The 12,322-nt window shown below is 36.9% G+C and overlaps 1 protein-coding gene across 2 annotated transcripts in view; it reads left to right on the forward strand.

Moving 5' to 3' along the window:
- Positions 1–12,113, forward strand: part of UNC13C (unc-13 homolog C) — a 691,503-nt gene extending 679,390 nt beyond the window's left edge. For both annotated transcript variants that reach the window (XM_055436715.2, XM_088839621.1), the window contains 3 exons: positions 7,314–7,406; positions 8,901–9,060; positions 11,485–12,113. In XM_055436715.2, coding sequence (XP_055292690.2) covers positions 7,314–7,406; positions 8,901–9,060; positions 11,485–11,770 — 539 coding nt within the window. In that variant the 3' untranslated portion in view covers positions 11,771–12,113. The remainder of the gene's footprint in view (positions 1–7,313; positions 7,407–8,900; positions 9,061–11,484) is intronic.
- Positions 12,114–12,322: the final 209 nt, after the last annotated feature.

Genomic DNA, 12,322 nt, shown 5'->3' on the forward strand with positions numbered 1-12,322 from the left:
GGCAAATTATCATTCCAAAGTTTGGATCAATCATTGACAGTTTATCCCTCCTGCTTTCCATGCTGTAACTGACATATCTCAGAGTTCCTTTAATGTGAAGTTTTTCTTCATTGTCACCTCCACCAGGACATCGTCATCATCTTTCTCATTTATGTCAATAAGGTCACTTTCATTAAGTTTCTCGTCTGCCTCTCTAGGGTCCCTCCATTGGCAGTAATGTCAATATTCCCAAGGTCAGTAATTTTTTTCTATTAATCCATTTACATTCTATACAAATTTCACCAGTGTTATTACTTTTTGTTCCTTCGTTTCACTTTTTTCTTGGCTGGCCAGTTCCCTCTTTTGATTATCCAGGGTTTTTAAATGTCACATGGGTTTAGGAAACAAGGCAGCAACACAACTATGCACTTTGTTGTGTGTGAACTGAACAGGGCACAGCGACCAGTCACCAGACTTTAAAAGAAGTGATGTGATTGGCCAGTGATGATAATACCGATCAGTTTCTTATATGGTGATGTGTGGGCTAAACTACTAGCAGCAAAGTTTGTACTTCAGGCAATGACAAATGTTTAATAGGCCATGATAACTGAAACTCGAATGTGTCATTGGGAAATGGGTGTTATTTAACTGAACTATAAGAACTGAAATCTGGGCATATCATAGAATATAAAAATTGTGCAAAATGAGGATTGCTCCCATATTTGATCAGTGAATAAATATAAATTGGCCATTTAATAAATATCAAAAGTATGTTATTTGTTAAATGAATTAGAGATAAGTAGTATGGATTATTAATATTATAGAGGTTTCCACCACTATGGAATATAGTTAGAAAGAAAAAAATCTGCCTAATTATCTACAGTACTAGGCATAACATGGGTGCTGTGGAGTAGTATAAACACCAGGCCATGGAAGCACAAACCCGGAGTTCTCAGGTAACAATTATGAATAGCCTGACTATTAAACAATGCTGACAATAATAATAAAACATTTTAAACTAGTTGCTTCTACTGAGAACTGTCAGAAAACTGTCACATTTTTAATTCCACTTTTTAAGGATGTACCACATTAAACAAGCAACTCTATGCTTGACGTGATTGAGCAGTAAATTTCACATTTCTGTTAAAAAAAAAGGAAATGTGTGTTTTCTGCTAAATCTTTACACCCAAGGGTTTCCTCAAAATTGTTTGGGGATTGCTGAGTACATAAGTTTGGTTTTCAACAAACCAAACTTTTGGTTTGTTTTTTTTCCCCACCAGTGGAATCCTTCAAATTTTTTAGAAAACACACACAGGCACAGAGTTAGGATGTGCAAGTGGAAGATGAGATAGCAGCAATTTGGGAAAGGGAAAATCATACCTATGCATTTAGAGTACCTTTTTAAAAGTTTTAGGCACATTTCTATAGCTGTTAGTTGTTTACAAACAGCATAAAATTTCTCCTCCGTAACTAAGAGCACATATTTTCCGAATTCAAGTTTTATATATTTTCTAATAAAAATCAGATTATATAACAACACAAAGCCTTTAAATTACCTTGGTAAAGTTTCTGATTAGGAACCCAGATGAAGAAATGGCACCTCCTGGTGAGCGCTTTGATGGAAAGTTTTTCTCATTTACAAACTTGAATCAATAACTTTCTGACCATCACTTCTAGATGTTTACTCTGTAAACAAACCAGCCATTGCTACATGACTGCTTATTGTAATACTGACATGACCACCCATAAGTCTTGATCACAAACCCACATACTGAGCAGGCTCTGATCTTTAGTATAACAGAGACAAATACACAACCTGAATGCATTTTTACTGTGTCTCATTTACTGTGATTTCAACAATAGTTAAATAAACAATATAACCTTTAGCAATCAAGAAAACTCATTTCACGGAATTCTTGGTTAACGAAAGGTTTTACATCATAGTGGGAAAGAATATTCCCTAAGAGACATTCAACATGAGGGCTCTTAAAAACCTTCCATCTCTAGTGTACTTAACCCAGAAAATTTTACTGAAGAAACTAAGAATTCCAAAGTTGTTGGTGAAAACTCTAGTCACTCTGCCTTTGTCTTACAGCAGTATTTGATTTAGATAACTATAGTGTCATGGATTTTTCTCTCTAATTTTCTATGACTCTTCAAGGTATTTAATAACTTTGGAATACTCTTAAGAATTATTATTATCATAAACCTGGATTCATTTACCAGCAGCTCTTAGGTGCAAGGCACATAATATCTTACATATTTTTCAAAATTATCCTTTTTTAGCCTCCTTATAATGTTGCCAGGTAGGTAGGATTATCAACACTTTACAAATTAGGACATGCAAATTCACGTTTTAAAACTGTTAATGTGTGACAGATTCATGATCAGGGAAGTCTGGTTTCATTGCCCAGGGATTTTATACTTTGTTATACATGTCTTATAACTCAAGGGGCACCATAAACCTCATGGTCTATGTATAATGGTGTTTGAGGAGATAAAAAAATATAACTGCAGGCTATTTCTAGAATAGTAAAATAAGAAATGAAAATATTTTAGTGTAGAAGTGTTTGGACAGAGCTTCATTGGATAATGGAGGAAGGATGTTCTAAACATTTGTTTTGAGTTGATGAAAACATAAAGAAATGTTTGAAGAAATTAAGCCAAAGACAGCGTGGACCAGAAGTGCTGATGAAGGAGAGGTTATCAGAAGCATCCTAGCAAAGGGCTGGGTTTTAGGATTTGACTCAAGGTATACTAGGATGCAAGTGGTAGGTTTTCCAAAAGGGATTGCAGTGATAAAAAAATGATCTTTTATACAGATGAGACAAATTCTTTCAAAACCTAAATTTGACTACGCCACCCATAGCCAAAATCTTAAAAGACTCCTCAGTAGCTCCAAGGTAATGTCTAACAATTTTAAAATGACATTCGAAGTACCACCATTTTCTCTAACATTCCCTATTGTTACTTCATCTATGCTCCATACATCCTGAACTCCTCGCAGTTTCCAAGACACACCATTCTGTTTTACATGTCCACATATGGGCACATGCTATTTCTTGCTTCTTTGTCTAAAAAAAAAGTGAATTTCAACTAAACCTTGAAGAACCTCTTAAAGCATTTTCTCCCCTGAAAAAATCCATCATGATAATAGTTGTTAAACAGTGAATGTCCATATTTCTTATCTTATCCCCCTAAAAGATTGTCTTAATATTCAAGACCTAAGAATATTGCAAAAATACTAGGGACACTTCCATTAAAGTTATGAGCAAATCAAAGATGTTAACTCTATTAGCCAAGGTCACAGAAGGAATCAGATGGCATACCCAAATTAAGATTATTTGAAAAAGATTCAATTGAGAAACTTTGGAAAAAAGATGGGCAGGATAAAAAGAGATCAGAAAGAGTAGTAAACTAATTGCACTGAAACAAATAACAAGGGAGGAAAAAGCTCCTAGAACCAGGAATGAGACTGTCACCTGCTGAGGGTTAGCGAGGGCAATGTTGGCTTTTGGTTGCAGGATTCTTCCAGCAGAATGGTGACACCATAGGAAAGAAACTAAAGAAATAAATATCTGACCTAAGTCTACTCCCTCTTTCCTATATCTTGCCAGGACTTCTCATCATCTGTAGAGCATAGAGACCACTGACTTGTCCATCTAGGGGCTGAGGACAGAGTGGAGAAGGGTGAAAAATGAATCTGGGGAGCCAAATGAAGGATAACAAGCATATCCACTTTTAACACTGTCACGGCATGTAGTATTAGAAATATAAGCCAATAAAATTGGCCAAGGAAATGGCAACCCACTCCAGTGTTCTTGCCTGGAGAATCCCAGGGACGGGGGAGCCTGGTGGACTGCCGTCTATGGGGTCGCACAGAGTCAGACACGACTGAAGTGACTTAGCAGCAGCAGCAGTAGCAGCAAGGCAAATAGTAAGAGGTATAAAAACTGGAAAGGAGAAGTGTAATTCATTGAAAATAATACATGTGTATACTTAGAAAATTCAAAACGAGTAATGAAAATATTTCATTAAAAATTCAGTTGGCTGAATAAAAAAAATATACAAAAATCATAGCCTTCCTGTTATCCAATATAATGGAAAAGGGATCCCATTTAAAATAGAATGAGATGTAAAAACTAGGAATAGGCTTTTTAACTGTTCAAGATTCACATGAAGAAAAATGTAAAGCATAATTAGAATACACAAAAGGAGACTTAAATAATGGCAAGATATGTTCTAGTCTTCATAAGGATGTCACCAGTTTAGGGATGATGTCAGACTATTTTATTTTCCCAAAAAGTATTATCAGTCCTTCTTATGTATCCTGCTTTCTACTGCATAGACCCCTCCCTTACTGATATCAACAGCCGGTTACACACCATGTTAGTTACTTGCACTTTTAGAAGGTTATTCAGGTTTTTAAGACCTTGTTCTGCCCACATTAAAGTTTTAATTAGTTATTGGATTAAAAGCTCTCTTTCTACAAACAGGGGGAAATAGTGACTCTAGCAGTAGAAGGAGGAAAGGAGAAGGAGGAAGCCGTGGCTTCTCTGATGTGCACCGTTCCTCTTTCTCCTGGAGACAATTTCCATGATATTGAGAAAGAGAGAAAAGAGACAGATGAATCTTTATTTAAGCCAACACAATATTGTAAAGCAATTATCCTTCAATTAAAAATAAGTAAATAAAAAAAAAAAAACTGCAATGGAAACCATTACTAGTCATTATCTATCTAAGGGTCACTGTCTACTCAGTTAGTAGCAGAACTTCTCCAGATCCTTCTCTTAGGGGAAGTACACGCTTGGTAGAACTGGCTGGTATGAAATGTATTTTCAAACAGTTCCCCAGGGCATTGATGAACTCTTCCAAGACTCAAGACTTGGCTACTTTTTCCTGCTGCACCCCACCTGGGTGTATGGGCACATACATTCCTTTGAGATGCTCGCCTGTTCACCATGTCGGTGACGATCCCTGGTAAAACCAGAGCCTACAGTCACAGTTTCCCTCTCTTGTCCCCGAACGCTGGCACTTCAAGCCCATTCAGGAGCCATCTCCCATATTTCTCAGCAACTGTGAACTTAAGCAGAGAGGGAGGTCCCGGCACACACTGTGGCTTGCTGTCCCCCACTTGGCCATGCTCAGGTTCAGTTCAGTTCAGTTCAGTCGCTCAGTCGTGTCCGACTCTCCGCGACCCCATGAATCACAGCACGCCAGGCCTCCCTGTCCATCACCAACTCCTGGAGTTCACTCAAACTCATGTCCACAGAGTCGGTGATGCCATCCAGCCATCTCATTCTCCATCGTCCCCTTCTCCTCCCTCCCCCAACCTTTCCCAGCATCAGAGTCTTTTCCAGTGAGTCAACTCGTCGCATGAGGTGGCCAAAGTATTGCAGTTTCAGCTTTAGCATCAGTCCCTCCAATGAACATCCAGGATTGATCTCCTTTAGAATGGACTGGTTGGATCTCCTTGCAGTACAAGGGACTCTCAAGAGTCTTCTCCAACACCACAGTTCAAAAGCATCGATTCTTCGGCGATCAGCCTTCTTCACAGTCCAACTCGCACATCCATACATGACCACGGGAAAAACCATTGCCTTGACTAGACGGACCTTTGTTGGCAAAGTAATGTCTCTGCTTTTTAATATACTATCAAGGTTAGTCATAACTTTCCTTCCAAGGAGCAAGCGTCTTTTAATTTCATGGCTGCAATCACTGTCTGCTAAGTAGGCAGCTAATTAAAAAATGAAATGCTCACCTAGCTGGCACTTTCAGCAAGTACTTTAGGAGCACTTCTCTTGGAATTTTCTTTACTTCAGGAAAAGGAAACACTTCTCAGAGCAATGAGCAGCTCCTTGGCTAATGCCCAAAGTGATCAGTTTCTGTCTCTCAGTCATTTTATTAACGAATGGTTGGGGCAGGGTCGGGGTGAGAGTGGTGCTTGTGGTGAGCCAGTTTTTCTCAGCAGATCCTGTTAAGAGGTTCTGGCTGAAATGCAGTGATTTTTCTCTCAAGTTAGAAACTGGAAGTCTCTTAGAATCTCTTCTTTTCAGCTTAGTCATTAGCCATTTATTGCATGAAAATAAGATTCTTATTAATCTCATATATATTGCAAATGGTTAAAATCTCTGTTGGGCAAAATGAGGTTCCACCTACCTTTGACAAATACCATTTCTAGAAATTATACTATAGATAAACTTGTAAACATGAAAAGTAATTATTCGTTATAGTTCATAAGAGCAAGAAACTAGAAACAACCAAAGTGTGTTTAGATAAATAATGGTATGTTCATATAATGGAATAAGGGCTAAATATTATTTTAAATATTTTAATGTTTTCATTATTTGTAAGCAGATTAATGATTTTTTTTAAGCAAGTATTCAGGAAACCTTGACTTTGCGATTAATGTTGTGATATTCCAGACCATATTAAAGAGTGGAACATAGCTTTGTGTATGTGGAAATGGAATGATCTTAATACATTTTTAGGTAAAAAGACAAAGGTAAGGTAACGGATGATTAGAGTATGTGTTTCTATCTGAGAAAAAAATGTATATGTTTATAGATGATATGTTAAAAGGTGTGTGTATATGAGGTTGATGCAGTTATCCCTATTTTACAAATAAGAAAACCAAGATTTGAGAACATCGCAAATTCTGATCACAGAACCAGGTGTGGCATAACCATGATTTGAATTTCAAGTGCCCAAATCACAGGCACTTTTCAATACAACATTCTTAACCCTTGACTAACCTTTATCAGGGTGGAATTGATTATTCCTTTTTACATCATCAAATTATAAATGTACCTGTTTAGAATATACCACACGATATGCAGCAGCATGTGTGTGTTGCTCTCCCCTCGTCCTGAGTGTGGGCCTCGTGAGGGCAGGGGCTCTGTAGAGCCATCTCTGTATCCTTGATGCTCTGATGCAGCACACTCAAGAAAAGCACTTCAGAAAGGAATGAAGGGCAGTGATACATCTTCATACGTAAGCGACAAGGAGAGCTTTATTAAGTGCCTAGAGTAAGACAACTTCAAGTTTTTTTTTTCTTTTTCTTTTTAACAATAGTAATACTAACAGGATGCTTTATGGTATCTGAGGACTGTGTGAAAGTTTAGTTAAATGGGCTAAATATGACCGTACCCAATACTCAAACCTGCATAGCAAATTTAACTTAGTGAACATGTATCAGTATCTATTATGTGCTGTTAACAAAAAGAACCATTTGTTTCCACGATCACACTTTAAAGTCGCCGATGCACAGAATATCAATGTCCCTTATTAAGTGGTCTGAAAGGTCAGGCCAATAAACTTTTGCTGATTTGCAGGTCGCCCCTCCAAAGATTCAGTGGGTCAGATATCTGTTCATGTGGACATCACCGCCACTCCAGGAACCGGAGAGCATAAAGTCATTGTAAAAGGTATATTTTGGGTTCAGGTAGATCAAACAGCCTATAAGACTTTAACCTCCCAAAAAATAATTATATCCAAAAAGTTTTTTCTGGAAACCCTGTTTTTTTAAAATCTATATTAAATTATTTTAGGGCATGCTTAGAATACCTTCATGCATCCAAAACTTTTGATTTAAAACAAAACAAAATTAATAGCATAGGTATTTAACCTATATTACTTGAAAAGTCTAAATGATTTAAATACATTGATGATTACATTTCAGAACTGTATGACTGTGTTCTCTATGGTTGAGGCTGTAGTTGCCTCCAACTTACCAATGACATTTTAGATGTTAACTCAGTACATTGTTACTATCCACATAATCTACCTACTTTTTCTATGTGATTTCCAACAACTGGTTTGATTTTTTTAATGGGTGGTTGAATCAATTGGCTTTATATTATAAAAATGAAATCTGAATTCAGGGGTCATTTTGAAGACGTAATTTAATGATTAATACTTTGCTTAATAGAACCATGTTCATTTTTATATTTTCATGGACAGTCACTTTAAATAGTATTTATTTTAATTAAAACCATGGGCTTCTAATATATTTCAAAATTTCACTACCTAAACTAACACTGTTATGGTATATAATAGATTATATACAGTATTAGTAAGCATACAGATAAGTGGGCATGACTATATATACCAGTGTTGTTAAACATTCTTCAAAAATATTTTGCTGATGTATACCAAATGCTAGAAGTTTTATGAACCTCCTGAATTAGCAAGTTTAATTATAAGACACCTCCTTAAGGATACCATCACCATCATCAAAGAATAAGCAAAGATGTATGTATAAGAATGTTCACTTAAGTATTATTTATGATGCCTGAAATTAGGAAACTGCCATAATATGCAACAAGTGATATGTTTAATAGTGAATGAAATCTACACATAATTAAATATTTGCAGTTGGAAAATATATGATGAATTACAATGCCATCCATGATGGACTTAAAAAAATGAAACTATTTTTAAGACTACAATACATTATGATCCTATTCTATATATAAAGATTGAAAGCATCACACCAAAATGTTAACAGTCATTTCTTCTGAGTGATAAAATTATAAATTTTTCTTTTAATCAATTTTCTGTATATTTTCTAAATATTTCATGGACATGTCATAATTTTAATATGAAAAGCATCATGTTTTCACCTAAACAAGAATCATAACTTTTCAGTAGTAACAATTGTCATTTTAATTACAACTTTTTGCCATCCCAACGCCACATGGCTTGGAGCTGAAAGCCCTATCAAGCATGCGGTCCAGAGAGAAAACTGTTTTTCCTAGTCCTAGTCAGTGGGGTTAGAGTGTTATTAAAAGCAAGTTACAGCTTCATACATCATTTTTAAAAATAAATATCCACTTTAAAGTTCAAAGGGAAAGCCTAGCATTCCACACATAGGTTTGCTAACACTTTATATTCCTTTCATTTTCCTTCTGTTTTTTTAGTGATTGCTATTAACGACTTAAACTGGCAGACCACGGCAATGTTCCGCCCCTTTGTGGAAGTCTGTATGCTGGGACCCAACCTCGGAGACAAGAAGAGAAAACAAGGCACAAAAACAAAAAGCAACACATGGTCACCAAAGTATAATGAAACATTTCAGTTGTAAGTTATAACCCAGCTCCATTTTTCAACCAGGCAATAGGCATTGTACAGCTCCTCTTATGAGGGACTCACAGAGTAGGAATGGCACTGGGCTTTGCTAAGGAGAGTAAAGCCTATAGGTTTAAGGATTCCGGTTCATCACTGATGCAAGGCAAATGAAGAAAACTGTAATAGGAGGGCTTTGCTCTCATGGAAGTCACACTCTAGATATTAAGAAAATTTGATAAACAAAATCATAAACAAATAAAAAGCTGTCATATGATAGTGAATACTAAGCATAGTATTAAAACAGCGTGATAGGGTGGTCCGTTGGCTGCTAAGATGAGGTGTTCAGGGAAGCTTCTCTGACTTTTAAATAGGAACCTGAGAAAATAATGGGGCTAGTTGTAGCCAGGTTATTACACCACTGCACCTAAAGGAGAAGAGCTGTTACTAAAATCCGGACTGTGAAAACTTCATATGTAGTCACTCACTTACTAGGAAAGTGACCTTCTGTGGAGACAAACAGCTTACTTGAGGAGCCTCACAGGCAAGAAGCCAAAGAAATAAAGTCTGCCCTTACTCGCACCATTATCTCTGACTTTCCAATGATGCTCTCTTTTGGCTAAACCCCACTGGAAGCCAGAGCACAGAGAAACTCAGTGGGTGCAGTCCTTACAGGTCAGCATCCTACTGCAAAATACAAGGAAAAGAATGCAGAGTTGATCCAGGTGGAGCAAATGGAAGTTATCTGGCCCTGAATGAAGTCAAGGATGACTGCTAGTTTTTGGCATAAGCAGCAGCAGCAGATATTCACTTGCTGAGATGGGAGAGTAGGAACAGGCCATGAGGAAAGCAAAGATTTTCTTTGAAATCTATTAATCTGGAGATGGGTATTGTACATCCAAGAGGACATATCAAATATATGGTTAGACATAAATTGAGAACTATCTGTATATAGATGTAATTAATTTTACAAATCTAGATGAGCTGACCTAGGGACAGACAGGAAGCCAAGGAGCAGGGAACACAGGACAAACTAGGGACTTTCATAGACACACACACACGCACGCATGCATGCACACACGCACAATTACCAAGCTTCCCTTACTGCTTTGGTTCTTTGTTATTTCGCATTCTTGGTTTCCCAGAGACCTTTCAGCACTCTGTTTTCTGAATAATTAACTCTTACCACTCATTAAAACTTAACTATCCTACTACATCTATTAAAAGTGTTCTAATAATGCCTGCTAACAAACCAACTCACAAGAGTCCACCTATCTACTCCTCCAAATTACACAAAAAAACTTTGATCCAATTAAAAAGTCTTCCAAAAGGTTCTAGGAATACCTGAATAATGCAAAATTCAGATATAATGCAGTGAGCTACCAAGACCATGATTCTGGGGAAAAGGCAGCATTCTGACTCATTTTAATTCACAAGAAGTCCCAGAGCCTGTCATATTTTGCCCTTCTATTCTTTACCCCCAGGATTCCATTTTCCTGAGTGTCATTTCAGACTCTCTCTAAAATAAGTACACAGTTTAGTTGTCCATGTCTCCTGGAAATAAAAGTCTGACTTGGCAAAATATTTGATCAGAAAAAATTCACTTAGAAAAGGAAGGAAGCTGGAAGCTTGTACCACCGACGAATAGAAGTGCATTCATTAGAAAGTCAGGACTATCTGAGGAAGAATTAAAATAAGGGACGGGGGGATTATCCTCAGCATTTTACTGCTCAGCCTTCTTCATTAGGTTTAGTTCTGCGTTGACAGGCTGTCTAGGATCGTTATTAGAAGAGGCCAGCCTCAGCCCCAATCTTGACAGGTCTAACAGTTGCCCTATGAAAGAACTGGCATTGAAGCACCAGGCACTGCTGGAGCTGATTTACTCTGGAGATTTGTATCCAATTTAGCATTTTATGAATAGTGCTTGATAGTCTGAGCCCTGAGAAAAGGCTCCTACATATAATAGCTTATCCAGGAGTCTGAGGTAGAGAAAGGAATTGGTAATAATGAATGTTGAAACAATGGCACAGAACTCTTCTAAAAAGTACCCCTCCCCCCAGCCTAGCTTCCATGACCCTTAGTAACCCCTCCTACCCCTATATCACTGGGGAGACCTTGCCCCCAATGATTAATGACAACATAATATTTTAATTCCAGTTTCTAATAATATCGTTAATATCAGGGGGCAGTCAAGCATTTTTAAATTTATTTCCTATTTCCATCTAGGAAAAGAAGGAGTTTTTAAGTTAGATTGCTGAGTAATAGCAATGTAAATACATTTTAAGGAAAATTTAGAGAATATTTGCAGAGTTAAAATGCAGTGATACTTCAGTTGCCAATACAATATTCTAAACAATGTATAAAATTTTCCACAGTCTATTAGAAGCATATCGATCCCTATTTGAAAATGCTCAAAATCCTTGTTTTTAATCCACACAGCACTCTGAGTAAAGAAAACCGCCCAGGGGCCTATGAACTCCACCTTTCGGTTAAAGATTACTGCTTTGCCAGAGAAGATCGAATTATCGGAATGACAGTAATTCAGCTCCAGAATATAGCCGAAAAGGGGAGCCACGGGGCATGGTATCCCCTTTTGAAAAATGTCTCTATGGATGAAACGGGTTTGACTATCCTTAGAATCCTCTCTCAGAGAACCAGTGACGATGTGGCAAAAGAATTTGTGAGACTGAAATCTGAAACAAGATCTGCTGAAGAGAATGCTTGAAACAAAACCATACCCCAAGATAGCATCTCTGAGAACTCCCAAACTGTTTGACTCCTGCATGCATGTGCAAATACAGGGGAATGTTTATTTCACTCATTTCAGTGTTTGCCAGTGCTCAAGTACAATGTCTACAAGGTATGTGTGAAAACTGCAAAACTTTTATACCAATTCTGGTCTTTGAGAAATAAATGTTCCATGAAGTGCCAAAATCATGATGTTAAGTGAAATATCCAGAGTATCTTTTAAAATGTTTATTTCATTACCAATTTCTCATCCATTAAACATACTAAAACACAGTCTTTTGAGTTTGTCCATTAGTTATCCTTGTTACATTGGTTTATATACCTGGTAGATATGAAAGCATTTGTTACTCAAACTCTGTTTTATTTAGACTTACCTCATAATAGATGTCTTACAAATACCCTTTTCTACCATGACTAGAAATGCAGTTACTTCTAGAAAGCATTTGTAATTTTATAGTTGCAGATATATTGTGATGATTTTTGCATACAAAATAAAATAGAAAAGGTGGGAAATATTTTATGCTGACCA

This window comes from Moschus berezovskii, chromosome 9, assembly GCF_049115385.1.
Source record: "Moschus berezovskii isolate FMDL1 chromosome 9, NW_MosBer_1.0, whole genome shotgun sequence".
NCBI lineage: Eukaryota > Metazoa > Chordata > Mammalia > Artiodactyla > Moschidae > Moschus > Moschus berezovskii.